Source organism: Salmo salar, chromosome 17, assembly GCF_965601325.2.
Source record: "Salmo salar chromosome 17, fSalSal1, whole genome shotgun sequence".
Taxonomy (NCBI): domain Eukaryota; kingdom Metazoa; phylum Chordata; class Actinopteri; order Salmoniformes; family Salmonidae; genus Salmo; species Salmo salar.
Window position 1 is genome coordinate 18333147 of NC_138307.1, and position 18121 is coordinate 18351267.

The 18121-nt window shown below is 43.4% G+C and overlaps 1 protein-coding gene across 1 annotated transcript; it reads right to left on the minus strand.

Annotated features, from left to right (window-relative positions):
- Positions 1-2661: 2661 nt before the first annotated feature.
- On the minus strand, positions 2662-7967 carry LOC106575533 (uncharacterized). The gene is made up of 2 exons (XM_014152089.3): positions 7667-7967; positions 2662-3738 (listed from the first exon to the last, which is right to left on the minus strand). Exons 1-2 carry the CDS (start codon positions 7857-7859, stop codon positions 2909-2911), a joined length of 1023 nt encoding a protein of 340 aa, XP_014007564.3. The 5' UTR covers positions 7860-7967; the 3' UTR covers positions 2662-2908.
- Positions 7968-18121: the final 10154 nt, after the last annotated feature.

Consider the following 18121-nt stretch of genomic DNA (forward strand, 5'->3'; position numbering starts at 1 on the left):
CCGCCATTGGAGTTTGGACCAGTGGAAACGCATTCTCTGGAGTGATGAATCACACTTCACCATCTCGCAGTCTGATGCCCCAATGTATAGTGCCAACTGTAAAGTTTAGTGGAGGAATAATGGTCTGGGGCTGTTTTTCATGGCTCGGGCTAGGCCCCTTAGTTCCAGTGAAGGGAAATCTTAACGCTACAGCATACAATGACATTCTAGACGATTCTGTGCTTCCAAATGTGTGGCAACAGTTTGGGGAAGGCCCTTACCTGTTTGAGCATGACAATGCCCCTGTGCACAAAGTGAGGTCCATACATAAATGGTTTGTCAAGATCGGTGTGGAAGAACTTGACTGGCCTGCACAGAGCCCTGACATCAACCTCATTGAACACCTTTGGGATGAATTGGAACGCTGACTTTGAGTCAGGCCTAATCGCCCAACATCAGTGCCCGACCACACTAATCCTCGTGGCTGAATGGAAACAAGTCCCCACAGCAATGTTCCAACATCTAGTGGAAAGTCTTACTAGAAGAGTGGAGGCTTTTATAGCAGCAAGGGGGGACCAATTCCAAATGAATGCCCATGATTTTGGAATGAGATGTTTGACAAGCATGTGTCCACATACTTTTGGTCATGTAGTGTACCTTAACGCGATGTAACTTTTCCTGCACTCAGGACAGCTACTATATATGGTCTCTCCCTTGTATGAACTCTCATATGCAATGTCAGTTCTATCTTCTGGTTGAAGGCTTTGTCACAGTCTTTGCACTGACATGGTCTCTCCTGTATGTGTGTCTTTGAATGGATGGTCAAGTGTCCCTTACATGCGAAGCTGTTGCCACATTGTTTACACTGATAGACGTTTTCGTGAGAAGACTGATGTCACATGGTCTGACAAACACCACTCTAGCTCTGCCACCGTTTACCACAAATGCGGAAGTGCAACATAGGCGGATTGAGAAGCATCCAATGCAAAAAAAATAAAACATCTCTAGCTTAAACTGACAGATTTTTATTATGTTACTTAGATTGACGCACCGATTCGTCAATGGACTCTAGGGGGTTACACTGGAAAGGTAGTTTATTTCCTGGATTATGTCAAAACAAATGTGATAGGCTACATCAATATTCTAACATGCAGCCATCAGTACAGATAGAAGATATCCTGTATGTCACTGTTAAACAACTGAATAAAAACTCCTGTTGTTTAGAAAGATGAGATTAGAAAACGTTTTGATCCATTAAGTTTGCACAGAATGGAAAAGTGTCTTTGGCGCTCTGGATTACATTAAATGGATGAAAACATACACATTACATAAGGTATTTACATGTCAGTTCATCTTATTTAGAATTGTCACTTCTCCAGCCATTCTTCCGTGCAAGTGGCACCTTTCATCTCCGACCAGACGGCAGCATTTGGAAGGATACATGCAGTGGGCGGGCGTGGTCGTTGAAGACCTGGAGTGTTTTCCTTGTAATGTTCTGTGTGTACAGTTCTTGTAATGTTCTGTGTGTACAGTTCTTGTAATGTTCTGTGTGTACAGTTCTTGTAATGTTCTGTGTGTACAGTTCTTGTAATGTTCTGTGTGTACAGTTCTTGTAATGTTCTGTGTGTACAGTTCTTGTAATGCTCTGTGTGTACAGTTCTTGTAATGCTCTGTGTGTACAGTTCTTGTAATGTTCTGTGTGTACAGTCCTTGTAATGTTCTGTGTGTACAGTTCTTGTAATGTTCTGTGTGTACAGTTCTTGTAATGTTCTGTGTGTACAGTTCTTGTAATGCTCTGTGTGTACAGTTCTTGTAATGCTCTGTGTGTACAGTTCTTGTAATGTTCTGTGTGTACAGTCCTTGTAATGTTCTGTGTGTACAGTCCTTGTAATGTTCTGTGTGTACAGTCCTTGTAATGTTCTGTGTGTACAGTTCTTGTAATGTTCTGTGTGTACAGTTCTTGTAATGTTCTGTGTGTACAGTTCTTGTAATGCTCTGTGTGTACAGTTCTTGTAATGCTCTGTGTGTACAGTTCTTGTAATGCTCTGTGTGTACAGTTCTTGTAATGTTCTGTGTGTACAGTCCTTGTAATGTTCTGTGTGTACAGTCCTTGTAATGTTCTGTGTGTACAGTCCTTGTAATGTTCTGTGTGTACAGTTCTTGTAATGTTCTGTGTGTACAGTTCTTGTAATGCTCTGTGTGTACAGTTCTTGTAATGTTCTGTGTGTACAGTTCTTGTAATGTTCTGTGTGTACAGTTCTTGCAGTTGTGGCTGTTTTACTGCTGATTATTTTGCTGACCTGATTGACAACTTTTGCCAGTTTACTCCTGTCCCTGAACGAGAGGTTCCCAATTCCCATACCAGGTGGAGATGAAGGTGAGAACACTCTCGATCAGGGATATTTACACCATGCTCATTGTGTGTTTGCTTGAATTATTCCGCATCTTACCGCCAAGGCATAGTTCTCTAGTCTTGGTGAAATTGACGTCAATGAAGCTATTGTCAAAACGTGTCACGAGGTCATCAATTAACTGAAACTTGAGCTGGATTTGCCATCCAGGCAAGCAACCAGAGCCATGTCGACCCCATACAGGTATTTGATGAAGGTGAGGTCACTGTTTTTGCATACAGTTGTTATTTGTGTATACGGAGAACAGGAGTGTGTGCTCTGTAGATACAGCGGTGAGGACTTCCTGAAGCCCGCAGTGTCCTGGAGGGTAGGTCCCTGAAACTGAGCACTAGATTCAGTTTACCAATCTGATACTGACTGGTGATTTCCCCTCAACACACATTACTCAGTTTGTTCTGTTAATTGCCAGAAAACAGAACATTTTTATTCAGAAGTTGGACATATTAAGAAATTCACAATGACAAAGTATTCATTTATTGTTTTCATTTCAGGCTATTATTGCACTCAGTGCAGTAATATCATTTATGCCCTTTAGTATGAGTGTTCATATGTGATTTTAGGCGATGTTTATAACCAAAGCATTTGTAACATTCTTTGCACTGGTAAGGTTTCTCCCCTGTGTGAACACGCTGATGACGTCTTAAATAGCTTAATGCGATGTAACTTTTCCTGCATACAGGACAGATATATGGTCTCTCTCCTGTATGAGCTCTCATATGCAATGTCAACTCTATCTTCTGGTTGAAGGCTTTGCCACAGTCTTTGCACTGATAAGGTTTCTCCCCTGTATGTATCCTTGAATGGACTGTCAAGCTTCCCTTCTGGCTAAACCTTTTTCCACATTGTTTGCACTGATATGAATTCTCTCCTGTGTGTACCCTTGTATGTCTGTCCAAGTCACCTTTTTGGATGAAGCTTTTGCCACATTGTTTGCACTGATAAGGTTTCTCCCCAGTGTGTATCCTTGAATGGATGGTCAAGTGTCCCTTACGTGTGAAGCTGTTGCCACATTGTTTACACTGATATAGTTTCTCCACTGCAGCAGAGCAGTCTGGATGAACTGAGAGGGGCTGATCACTGGTTGGTTGTGGTACTCTGTAGCCCTCTCCATCAGCTTCTGTTTTGATCTCTTCAGTTATGATGATAGGTAGAGCGCTCCTCTCTCCATCATCCACAGTTTGGTTTAGGTAAAGATGTGAGGGCTGAGGTGAGTCCTCCTGACTGAGTCTGAGCTCCTGTTGTTCTTTAATTTGTGTGGGTTCTGGGTCCTCCTGCCCCAGACTGGGGCTCCACTCCTGCTCACAGTTCTGCTGCTCAGGGTGAACGGCAGGAGACAGTAGCTGGAAGTCTGGAGGGGAAAAAATATATTCAATCAATATAGACTTAATATATCTGTCATTGTGTTAGGAAGGCCTCTGTGCTCAAAAATAAAACTAGTTTGTTGACTAGTCTACACTACAGCACAGAAAAGGCTATACTGACACTCCTGACCTACAAAAATATATTTAATTTCAGAATTAGTTCAAATTAAGTTAAGTATATGGTTAGGATTAAGGTAAGGGTCAGTTTTAGATTTTGGTTACTTGTTTACAGGACAGGAGTGCCTTATCGCCGGTACCTCAGCACGTGACTTAACAAAGCAATGTTGGCGAACCAGGAGTTGCGTTCAAGGGTGCGCATAGCCAGAGAGGAAGAGGGTTTCCACTAGTTACCACAGCCACAAAGTCAAATTGGCTAAATTGTGAAAACAAACATTTTGCTTCTTGATCTTAATTTAAGGTGTGGTTACAGTTAGGTTTAACATTTTAAGATACATTTTTGAAATAGGCGGGATTTATGTCTTTGTGGCTGTGGTAACTAGTAACGACCGAGGAAGAGAAAGCTCTTTGACATGGGAGAGGCTATACGGACACGCCTGGTGCACAAAATTGATGATGCATGTCGCGCAGCGAGAGTTGAGTGGAGACAAACGGATTATGTTCAGTCAATCATCGTAACTAGCTCTCTTTTGTTTTCGTAACGGGTCGCTAAACGACCTATGGGAACTCCTTCCCCTTCACGTGATCTGACTGAGATGTTTTAATGTGATGAATTTGAAACTTGTCTGCCAAAGTTGGAACTTGTGAGATTGTTCAGATTCACTCCGTTTTTATCTGAGTAACCAACAACCACGGATAACCACCAGGAGAATAAGGAAACAGTCCACCTCAGTCAGGCCCATCTTTTTAAACAATCACAATTTATTTAAATCTCTAGTTTAGTAAATAAGTAGTTTTGTTGTGGTCACAAGAAAATCTTAACTCAGGTAGAGAGTGCCACAGTCAGGCAGAAATCTGAATGCTCTTAGTTTCCCTGGCTGATATGGCTGCTACTTAGAAATACTATAACAATAAATCATTTGATGACATTCACTGCTATAAACCCTTCTCCAATATAACCGCATAGTTTACACAGACCCACCTCTGGCCTTTGACAAATACATCTCTGTGTGAAAAGGTGTCCCATGGTTTGTTTTTGTCAACGAGCTCAATGTATTCCAAACACTGGTGGTAACCAGATGATCCCAATAATTCAGGTAGTAAACGTTGGTACAGTACAGTATTCAGACCCCTTGACTTTTTCCACATTGTCACGTTACATCCTTATTCTAAGATGGATTCAATTGTTTTTTTCCCCCTCAATCTACACAAAATACCCCATAATGACAAAAGAAAAGGAAATATCATATTTACATAAGTATTCAGACCCTTTACTCAGTACTTTGTTGAGGCGCTTTTGGCAGCGAATACAGCCTTGAGTCTTGTTGGGTATGAAGCTAGAAGCTTGGCACACCTGTATTTGGGGAGTTTCTCCCATTCTTCTCTGCAGAGCCTCTCAAGATCTGTCAGGTTGGATGGGGAGCGTTGCTGCACAGCTATTCTCAGGTCTCTCCAGAGATGTTCAAATCGGGTTCAAGTCCAGGCTCTGGCCAGACCACTCAAGGACATTCAGAGAATTGTCCCGAAGCCACTCCTGCGTTGTCTTGGTTGTGTGCTTAGGGTCGTTGTCCTGTTGGAAGGTGAACCTTCGCCCCAGTCTGAGGTCCTGAGTGCTCTGGAGCAGGTTTTCATCAAGGATCTCTTTGTACTTTGCTCCATTCATATTTCCCTTGATCCTGACTAGTGTCCCAGTCCCCGCTGCTGAAAAACATCCCCACAGCATGATGCTGCCTCCATATGTGACGCTTGGCATTCAGGCCAGAGAGAATCCTTTAGGTGCCTTTTGGCAAACTCCAAGTGGGCTGTCATGTGCCTTTTACTGAGGACTGGCTTCCGTCTGGCCACTCTACCATAAAGCCCTGATTGGTGGAGTGCTGCAGAGAATAGTTGTCCTTCTGGAAGGTTCTCCCATCTCCACAGAGGACCTCTGGAGCTCTGTCAGAGTGACCATCGGGTTCTTGGTCACCTCCCTGACCAAGGCTCTTCTCCCCTGATTGCTCAGTTTAGCCAGGTGGCCAGCTCTAGGAAGAGTCTTGGTGGTTCCAAACTTCTTCCATTTAAGAATGATGGAGGCCACTGTGTTCTAGGGGACCTGCAATGCTGCAGAAATGTTTTGGTACCCTTCCCTAGATCTGTGCTTCGACACAATCCTGTCTCAGAGCTCTACGGACAATTCCTTTGACCTCATGGCTTGGTTTTTGCTCGGATATCCACTGTCAACTGTGGGACCTTATGTAGACAGGTGTGTGCCTTTCCAAATCATGTCCAATCAATTGAATTTACCACAGATGGACTCCAATCAAGTTGTTGAAACATCAAGGATAATCAATGGAAACAGGATGCACCTGAGCTCAATTTCGAGTCTAATACCAAAGGGTCTGAATACTTATTTAAATAAGTAAATGTAAAATGTATAACCTGTTTTCGCTGTGTCATTATGGGGTATTGTGTGTAGATTGAGGGTAAAATTAAATTGGATCCATTTTAGAATAAGGCTGTAACGTAACAAAATGTGGAAGGGGTTTGAATACTTTCAGAATGCACTGTATATTCCATTTACTAGTCAAAGATATTTAACTTAAGTCAAATACGAAATTAACTGCAACACACTGGTCTCAAATATATTAGCATTACTAGGCTACACTGAACAATGGCGGACCCAATGTATGGCTTTTTTTCATATTATAATGTGTCCCAGTGCAACATACTTTTAGGGTTTAACCAACTATTTGTTTGCATAACCAATATAATACAACTATTTAAACCTATATAATACAATTAGTTGTGGTGTATAACTTATGAATACTAATGCTAAACATAAGAGGTTTATATTGTATTAACATAGATTGAGCGACATATAATAGACATGACTAACTGGAGGGTTGCTGGCTAATAGTGTAGGCTGAGTAGACCCGTGACACACACACACATGCCTGGTTGTGGGGCCGCTCAAGGACAGGTGTATGTGAGGAACTGATAGAGGGGAGAATGGCTGTGGCACAAGAACAGGCACTGTCCTTGGGTGTCTGACTCTCGGGTACACACGAAGATAAGCTAGAAGACAACTATGCTTGGCAACAAAGATGCGTCTAGAGGCTGGGACCAGCCTGCACGCCAACGATAGGCTGGAGTAAGTCTAAACCACACCCAGGCTGGAGTAAGTCTAAACCACACCCAAGCCTCTACTATGACAGGCCCTCAGGGAGAGGGCACTACGTCTGTCAAGAAGTATTTAAGGAAGAACTTATGATGTCATTTCAGTTCTCTGTCTGCCCTGCGTGGTGACACAGTGAGCCCGTATATACGAACATCATATTTACCATAAATGTGTTTGCATTAATTAAAGTACAAAGAAATCAGAAGTTACTCTGTGTTAACTGTTTTATTCCAGTACCAGATTGAATTGACGCGACCCAACAATACCTAGTTTTCAACCACTGGTACGTGGCTTACCGAGCGCTCTTTGATATTTTTGTAACGCAGTATTCCAACGGATCGAGTTTTTAATTCGTTACGTTGGCTAATTGGCAGGTCACGGTGATATCTAGAATGGTGACCAATAATACAAGTTATTTCTCCCTTGCCCATCGAAATAAATGCGGTGGTTGACAGCTAGCCAGCATAAACTAGTCTCACCACGATGACTGACTGAACCGAATCCATAAGTCATCAATTTGGGCACAAGGCATGTCCGTATAGCTTATCCCCTTCGGCATAACACAACGTGCCACATACATCTAGTCTATTAACTAGTCTACATGTCAAATCTCGTTACAACAACTGCATTTCGCTACAAACCTGCTCTGTGTAACATTATTTCTGGTTTGGTAGCCATGTCCAACAGCCTCCGTAAACGGTCGTTCTCCTCCACTGAACGGAATATTTCTTCCTGATACTCTGCTATGGTCTTCTCCACGACCCCGAATATCTCCACAGCAGCCGCGGATAAACGCTCGGTGACAAACACATTCAACAACTGTAGTTTTGACATATTGGCGATGGTTATGGAAGTCAAGCTGTTCGTTTTATTAAAGAAATGTTGGTTGAAACCTCTCTCTGATTCTGCGTACCGGCTGATAGCGACCTTGTTGTTGTTTCACTAAAGTTGATCGGTGAAAAAAGACTGCATTACAATAGCGCCACCTGCCGTATTGGAGCATTTCATGGAAAACCATTGTTGTCAGTCAGTATATTCCAAAATATTTTATGTTAAGGTACGAGATCTTTGAGCCACATTACCTGGACCAAGTTTTGCCCTCAGTTTCAATATGGGTCCCAACCAGACAAAACACCACTTTTTTTTCATGCCTTTGCCTTGTCTTTTAGTACCTTCTAATTAAAACACCCGGGCTCCCGAGTGGCACAGTGGTCTAAGGCACTGCATCTCAATACTAGAGGCATCGCTACAGACCCTGGTTCGATTCCAGGCTGTATCACAACTGGCCGTGATTGGGAGTCCTATTTGGCAGTGCACAATTGGCCCAGTGTTGGCCGGGGTAGGCCCTCAATGTAAATAAGAATTTGTTCTTAACTGACTTACCTAGTTAAATAAAGGTAAAATAAAAAGCTGCAATATGTCAGAGGAAGGCCCAAAAATGGTCAAATATAGTTATGTTTATTAGATTTTTTTAACTTCAGTAAATATTTTCTTGACTCTATTTCTTGAACTGCATTGTTGGTTAAGGGCTTGTAAGTAAGCATTTCATGGTAAGGTCTACAGCTTTTGTATTCGGCGCATGTTTACATTTACATTTACATTTAAGTCATTTAAGCAGACGCTCTTATCCAGAGCGACTTACAAATTGGATGTGACAAATATCATTTGTATGTATGTATGTAACTTTTTGGGCGACACGGCCAAATTCACTTAGAAATGTTAGTTGTCATTCTCATTGAAAGCAAATATTTTACTTTCAGTTTTGTACACCAGCTTCAAATAGCTGAAATTACAATGTTTTTGGTTATAGAAAATATATTTCAGAAGTTGAGATGGTACAGTGACTCTCTACAATACACTTGCTTGTCCTTCTGCTACCATTTCCTTCAAGCCATCTACACATACAATTTGATGCATATGTTCGATAAATCCAACTTATGCACCATGCAGAACGCACTGCAACTGCCTCTGCAACGCAATGCTGCAAGGCAAATGCAGTGTTCCATTGGAAATGAATGTAGTTCTGGTGTACCAACATGCCAAACCAGTGTTGGTGCGATCGAGGCGTAAAACCCAGAGGCACAACATCTTGAGACTTCCAGGATCCTTCTGAAACAGACCAAGCCGGGGTTTGGGGTTTGAGAAGTGAAAAAATCTTCCATAGCTGTTTCTTAGGGATCCAAAACAGTACATCATATAACATTATTACACCACTACATATCTACAATACAAAACGTATAATACCATGATACAACAATATTGCAGTGAACGTGTGTGTAGAGTGCATATGCGTGTGTCTGTTCCTGTGTATCTCTTGTGGCGTACAGCAGGTCAGCCTCCAGGGGGAGACTCGTCAAAGCCTGGTGACAGACGGACTATACATCACGAGGCGATGGCTCCAGCTGCTGGATGTGCCAGGTCTCTACGAGATCTCCGGCCAGGAATAATTGGTGCTGATTGGGGATTGGTGAGCAATCAAGGGCTGATTGCTCACCAGCTGTACAAGTCCCATAAAGCTGCCAGAAGGGCAGCACACAGGAGAGACTGGGGGAGGAAAGGACTCACGTATAGTTGGGGATGGTACCAGAGGTAACAGGAGGGAGTTCAGTTTTGATCCCCACAGGATACAGAAAGACCTGGAGCCCAGAAGACGGTATCCCGGACAGGGTCTCTTGGGGGAGACCTATTCTTTTCTTTTGGACTATTATTTTAATAAACACCTTTGAAACTGAGCTAATCCTACTCTGTCCATGTCTGATCTGTGTAAACTTTTTGACCCAACCTCCTGGTCTGCCACAAGTGGTGGAGAATGCGGGCATCCTGACAACTTGGTCAGATCAAGGTTGACGTTTACGCAGCATCAGCATGGACGAGTTGATAGCTCAGTTCATTCGGGCCCAACAAGCCTAACAGGCGGTTCAGGAACGAACGCTGGAGGAACAGCGGCTACAAAACGTCCACCTCATTGAGGAAATCAGGAAGCTACAATGAGGAGCGTCTACTGAATCACATCCAAACCAGTTTTTAATCAAGCTAACAGAAGATGACAACATCGAAACCTACCTCTGTACATTTGAACGGACAGCACTACGGGAAGGATGGCCAAGGCAGAAGTGGGCCAGTCTGCTGGCCCCACTCCTCTCTGGGAATGCCCAAAAGGCGTATTGGGACCTGAACGATGAACAGGCGGCTAACTACAACGGACTCAAACGGGAGATACTCAGCCGCCACGGGTACAACCTGGCCCATCGGGCTCACTATTCCACAACTGGAGGTTCGTAGCCAACGCATCCCCCCCGAGCCCAGATGAGCGACCTACTACGCGTCACCAGGGGATAGCTCCTAACCGACATACCCACCCTCTCCATCCTAGACAAAGTGGTCCTGGATCGCTTCCTACGGGCACTACCCCACAACATGAAGAGGGCAGCGAGTCTATGCGCGCCCCAGACCTTGGAGGGCCTCCTGGAAGCAGTGGAGATACATCAGAACACTCAGGCCCTGCTGAGTGGGAACCGGGCCGGGTCGACGACCCATTCGAGGAGTCGGAAAGGACAGCCCCACTGCTCGGTAACCCAAACCAACAATAGGCAGGGCCAAAGGACCGCAAACACGTGGAGAGACGGCTGGGGTAGGGCCAACCCACCACCGACGACCCCAGGTTGATGGAGAACAAAGGAGGTGTTTTGAGTGTGGCGCCCGGGGGCACATGGCCTGGAATTGCCCGGCTCGAGAGGAGTCTATGCCATCAGCAAGCCCCGGAAGCTAGGTGGGTCATGCAGTGAACTACGTCAACTCCTGTTGGGCACACCACGAATCAACTGCACTCATGGTCCTGGTGAAGGTTGACGGACACGACACGGAAGCACTATTAGACTCCGGAAGTATGGTTACCCTCGTAACCACGAGCCTGCTGAACCAGGAGACCGAACGGGGTAGGGAGATGTCCATTTCCTGTGTTCACGGGGACACAAAGCGGTATCCAACCGTATGGGCCAACATTGTGACGCCACAAGGGAACTGCCAGATGATGGTGGGTGTAGTACCAGAGTTACCGGTATCTCTCCTAGTGGGACGAGATTGTCCACTGTTCGCAGCCCTGTGGGGGCATGAGCTGTGGAAGAAGGTACGAGCCGTCCGAAGACGAGAGTGAGGACGACCCATCGCCTGTGCGGCCCAGAAGCAAACGGTTGACCAACCTGCATCTACGGGTCCAGAGTCAGAGGGGGTGCCGGGAAACCCGACTCCCATGGGAGGAAGAGACCAGCCTCCGCCTCCTCGAATTCGAGGGGCCAGTTGAGACACCCCCTGGGGGCCAACAGAGGAGACAATTCTGGACGGCCCAGTGGGAGGACCCTAACTTGAAAGCCGCCGCAGCCCAAGTGATAGCGGTGGATGGACAGCTACTTCCGGGGGTGAGTGACTGGCGATACCCCCATTTCCAAATCAAGAATAACCTTTTGTATCAGGTGATGCGCAAACAGGGGGAACTTCGAGAGGTGTTGTTGCTGCCCAGACAGGACATGGGAACTGTTCTTCAGCTGGCCCACACCCACCTGTTGGGGGCGCACCTGGGAATGGAGAAGACCCGGGAATGGATCGTCGCCCGGTTCCACTGGTCCGGGATGAGGAGGGCCATGGAAGACTACTGTTGCAGCTGCCCGGAGTGTCAAATGACTGCCCCAAAGGCACACTTCCGAAACCCACTGGTCCCCCTACCGATCATCGGGGTGCCCTTTGAACGCATCGCCATGGACATAGTGAGATCCCTGGTAAAAACAGCACGAGGACACCGGTACATCCTGGTAATCGTAGACTATGCCACCCAGTTTCCTGAGGGAGCAGATGACTGCCATATGGCCAGTCGTGAGGGAACATATGGAGAAGGCCCAATGCGCCCAAGCCCAGGTCTACAATCGGGGAACCCAGCCCTGAGAATTCCAGGTGGGAGACAGGGTGTTGGTCTTGATCCCTACAGCCAAAAGTAAGTTCCTGGCAACATGGCACGGGCCCTACGAGATGATCGAGAAGCTGGGACCTGTCAATTACCCCGTACGGCAGCCCGGAAGACGGAAACACCAACAGATTTACCAGGTGAACCTGTTGAAGAAATGGCACGAGAGGACAGCCTTGGCCGTGTTATGGTTGGGACCCAGGACGCCAACGGTACCAGTGGTGATCCCGAGCAATGAGGACCTCGACCCGGCCCAGAAGCAAGAGCTCAGGGAGCTCGTCGATCGTAACGCGGCGGTGTTCTCTGAGAAGTCTGGGCCACACGACCCTCACAGAAATAAATATTCCAAACATAGTCTGGGATAGTTGTGGGATGCGATGGATCCCAAATTAATACAACCACTAGCATCAAAAAACATTTTTTACGCAATGTGGACGACGCAACAGATCAGAACATTTAGCTTAAAATTAGGATAAACTATTAGGCTATTTCTTCACATTATACGCACAGCAATGTGCACATGGTAGTAGGCTATAAGCGCGAATGATCAATTAGCGGAAAACACCATTATGAAAACTGACCGCAAATGTAATTATGCATGTAATGCTTTTATTATAAAGGTGCATTTTTATGGTGAAAATTATCTTCCCCAAACTTGAAACTCATGCGCTACTTATGTATGCCAGTTAGGCTCTAAACCCATTGTAAAGCGGATTAATGTGCTTAATTTTAAGATGTTATTTGGCCACTTTAGTTGTGAAACAATCCTTATTAAAACATATAGGCCTATGGGCTAAGCTACATGAGGTGTGCGACTATGATTCGAAAAAGATGCAAAAAAAGGCATTGTTTCTTATGCTGGGCATCATTCACAAGTGATAATATATAATTCACAAGTGATAGGCTAATATTGTCAACCATCAGACTATTCTTGATGTAATCTTGTCTTTACATATACTAAATAATATGTGTGAAATGTATTTTGATTTAGAATGGACCATTATCAGAAATCTGATCCTCCTTTTTTCAGTAGAGGCCATCACTCTGCTTTCTCACGCAATTGCATAGCCTATTGAAATGTTGCGCAACATGAGCTCATGGGCTCTCATGAAGGGTTTGATTAGATTTTCGAAAACATTTGCATTGGTGTTAGTGATTAGAGAGACAATAGAGTGTTGAGTACCAGGCAGTTAGTAAGTTTGGTAGGCTACTAATGACCATCAGCAGCATCAGAGCTTGGAGAGGCCTAGTTACCCTGACTAAACGGTCACGTGGAATTTGACTGCCTTCATGACTCGTGCTGCCGGTGTGGCGGTAATACGGTCACAGCGACAGCCCTAGCCATAACACATACGTTTTTCCAAAAGAAGACTTTGATCGATAATGTCAAAAGCCGCACTGAAGTCTAATAAAACAACTCCCACTAAGGGTTGGTAACAGGCTGATTGGTCAGCTATTAGAGCTAGTAAAGGGGGCTTTACTATTCTTAGGTAGTTGAATTACTTTTGCTTTCCTCCAGGCCTGAGGGCACACACTTTCTAGTAGGCTTAGATTGAAGATATGGCAAATAGGAGTTGCAATATCATCCACTATTATCCTCAGTAATTTTCCATCCAAGTTATCAGACCCTGGTGGTTTGTCATTGACAACAATAATGTTTTCACCTCTTCCACACTCAATGACAATGCTTGTCTTTCATAATTTTATCAGTTATAATTGGATGTGTAGTGTCAGCGTTTGTTGCTGGCATGTCATGCCTAAGTTTGCTAATCTTGCTATTGATTAAAGTAATTGGCAATATCAGTGGGTTTTGTGACGAATGAGCCATCTGTTTTAATGAATGATGGAGACGAGTTTGCCTTTTTGTCCAAAATGTAATTTAAGGTGCTCCAAAGCTTTTTACTATCATTCTTTATATACTTTTGTCTGTGTTTCATAGTATAGTTTCTTCTTTTTATTCCGTTTAGTAATATGATTTCTCAATTTGCAGTATGTTTGCCAATCAGTTGTGCAGCCAGACTTATTTGCCATTACTTTTGCCTCATCGCTCTCAACCCTACAATTTTTAAATTCTTCACTCAAACTCCTGGCATTTAAGTTTTTACAGTCATTGTCTTAATGCGGGCATGCTTATCAGTAACTGGAATAAGCAATTTTATAAATGTGTCAAGTGAAGCGTCTGGTTGCTCCTCATTACACACCACAGACCAGCAAATATTCTTTACATCATCAACATAAGAATCACTACACATTATATGACCTCTTATACACTACTAGGCACAGCCTTTGAAATGTTGGTTTTCCTAGATATGGCTACTTTATTGTGATCACTACATCCGATGGATTTGAATACTACTTTAAAGCAAATTTCTACAGCATTAGTAAAGATGTGATCAATATATGTTGATGATTTCATTCCTGTGCTGTTTGTAACTACCCTGGTAGGTTGACTGATAACCTGAACCAGGCTGCAAGCACTGGTTACAGTTTGAAGCTTTTTCTTGAGTGAGCAACTTAATGAAAGCCAGTCAATATTTAAATCACCCAGAAAATATACCTCTGTTGATATCACATGCATTTCACACATATTATCCAGATACTATTAGCACTTGGTGGCCTATAGCAGCTTCCCACCAGAATGGGCTTTAGGTGAAGCAGATGAACCTGTAGCCATGTTACTGCAACAGTATTTAACGTGAGATCTTCTCTAATCTTTACAGGAATGTGGTTCAGAATATAAACAGCAACACTTCCACCATTGCCATTTTGTATTTTCTGTAAATGTTATAACCATGTATTTCTACCACTGTATCATCAAATGCATTATTTAAGTGAGTTTTAGAGATATGAATTCCACCTGTTACTAGCAAGTTATCGATTTCATGAACCGTGTATCTTAGGTTACATATGTTAATGTGGGCTCATTATGTTTGAGCTGAGTGGACTTCCTACTAGGGCACACCGCTAGCAGTAGAACTCTGCTTCATAGGCACATGATTACTGCATACAATAACTGTAGGATCAACAGAGGCATTCAGGGCAGTTAGAGGGACATAAATTAGGTTACTTACATTGTGTCTGCCAGCGCCACTGGGATAATGTACATTTGCTGCAGTATTATGATAGGGATTAACTGAGCTGGGCATGGGTCATCTATAAGTCATTGTCTCAACGCATCCTGATGATTTGGATGGACTCCATCATTCCTGTAGAGCATTTTCTGTTTCTCATTTTCTCTAAATCTAAAAGGCACAAACTAGATTTGAGTCATTGTAATAAGTAATTGAAAATGCTATTTCTCCAACCTTGTGAAAGTAACAAACTGACAGGTTTTCATTTGTCAAAAACAACTTTATTTCAAAAGAGTGCCTTTGATTTAACGGGCTGCACATGCGCAATGCGGGGCGGGGCGGGGCGACCATAAGACCCAATGACGTTTCTGCTCATTCACTTAGCTAGCCAATGTCACCATAACATCACCTACAAGTGTAATTGGGATTTCTATTGGAGAAGCAGTTTCTACCCATCTTCATACTGTACTGTCTTTGGTGCACCTTTAAATCATCATGTCCCAGGAGACACCAACTGGGAGGAGGTAAATGTTGCCCCTAAACAGTAACACAGGGTCAGGGGTGGTATTATCAAAGCGTTTCAAAGTAGGAGTGCTGATCTAGGATAAGTTTAGCTTTTTCAATTATAATGAATGGACAGGAGTGATCTGATCCTAGATTAGCACTCATCCAAGATGCTTTATGAAAATGGGCCCAGATACATTCCCATCTGCCTAATGGGTCAGGATAGTGTTGGGGTAGGAGGCAGGAAATAGGCAGGTTTAATACATCCTCTAATATGAATGACATCCTTTTTTTTTTTTTAAGTACTTTATTACAACAAATTATTTGCTGCATTAAATAGATTGTCAAAGATGTAATAGGCTACTACAATATTCTGAAGTCAGTACAGTATTCTGAAGTCAGTACAGATAGAAGATAGTGGCCCAAATATCCTGTATGTCATTGTTAAACAATTGAATAAGAACTCCTATTGTTTAGAAATCCAAATGTGTGTTCTGTGCTAGATACAGCGGTGAGGGAGTTTGATTAGGCTGAACCGATGTGCACCGGGCTATGGCCTGTCATGTGATTGGCTCACACCCATGAGGCAGCATGGCCTCAAACTGCTGCAATCACTTTTCATCTGGTGCAAACTCCACCCACGCGGGCCAGCATAATCAAATTCCCTCATTGTAATGGCAAATAGGCATCCAAAAAAAGTGAGCACCAAAATGAGCTTACAAATCAGATAATGAATGATGCTTTACACTCCACACGCACATTGTTACTTTCCTCAACTAGAAAACCAAATAACGTTGCTCAAACAGGAGGAGGAAGTAACAAAGTCACTGACAACAACCAAAACAAAACAGGCAGGGTTTTAGGAGGGGTTCTGAAAGACACTCGTTGGGGTATCCACTGAAAGTTGACTAGTCACAACAACTAGAACGTAAATGACACCCACCATGAGCACCCACTAAATCTGCCCAAGAAGAAGCCAACACAAGAAAAACACACACCAAACTTAAAGACAGGAAGCAAACCAAAAAGTTGGGGAAGATCAGACAAAGGAACATTTTTCTATAAATCAAATAGGGAGAGCCAACTAAAAAGGTGTTGATCAGACATACACATTTCAAGACAACTGAAGCCACTCTTAAATAGCACAAGGGCCAGCACAGGTGTAACACATACTGACTAACGAGGTGACACATCGGTGAGTCCAACGTGCTAAAGTGCTATGCATCCTAAAGTCCAACCTGAAAACATACATTGAAAAAACAAAAACTTTAACACACAACTACATTTGTTTTGTTGTCAAGTGGCAGGAAATATTATTATTATTTACAAGTTGGATGTAACAACAAATTCAAGTGAGTAATCATTTGTTGTTCTCACTTCAGACTGAAGCTTTTGTGTGAGTGCTCATATGAGACTTCAAGCTTCCTTTATAACCAATACTATATATATATAGTACCAGTCAAAAGTTTGGACACACCTACTCATTCAAGGGTTTTTCTTTATTTTTACTATTTTCTACATTGTAGAATAATAGTGAAGACATCAAAACTATGAAACAACATATATGGAATCATGTAGTAACCAAAAACGTTTTAAACAAATCAAAATATATTTTATATTTGAGATTATTCAAAGTAGCCACACTTTGCCTTGATGACAGCTTTGCACACTCTTGGCATTCTTGGCATCACCAGGCCCAGCAAATCAGAATGAGTTCTTCCCCAGAAAAGGGCTTTATTACAGACAGAAATACTCCTCGGGTTCATCAGCTGTCCAGGTGGCGGGTCTCAGATGATCCCACAGGTGAAGAAGCTGGATGTGGATGTCCTTGGCTGGCGTGGTTACACATGTTCTGCGGCTGTGAGGCTGGTTGGATGTACTGCCAATTTCTCTAAATAGACGTTGGAGTCGGCTTATGGTAGAGAAATTAACATTGAATTCTCTGGCAACACCTGTGGTGGACATTCCTGTAGTCAGCAACTCGTCTCAACTTGAGACATCTGTGGCGTTGTGTGACAAACTGCACATTTTAGTGGCCTTTTATTTTCTCCAGCACAAGGTGCACCTGTGTAATGATCATGCTGTTTAATCAGCTTCTTTATATGCCACACCTGTCAGGTGGATGGATTATCTTGGCAAAGGAGAAATGCCCACGAACAGGGATGTAAACAAATTTGTGCACAACATTTGAGGGAAATAACATTTCAAGGATCTTTAATTTCAGCTCATGAAACATGGGACCAACACTTTACATGTTGCATTTAGATTTCTTTCAGTATAGATAACCGCCGACAGTAGTTACGTGTACAATGCACATTACCCTCCTTACAAGTAAAAAACGAGCATATAATAGCATAATGAATGTTGTGACCTCTTAATTGAAAATGTTTCTTTATAAACATCACATGCCACAGATTTAGGACCTGAATGTAGAAATCTTGGTCTGCTGGCCAGTGCCCAAAATCCTTATGTTATATCCCTGCATGTCAGTACCTTTCAGACAATCCCCCTATCACTGTTGGTCCTCTTCCGTGACCTTATGGCTGAAGGTTTTAACTTTCCTCTTG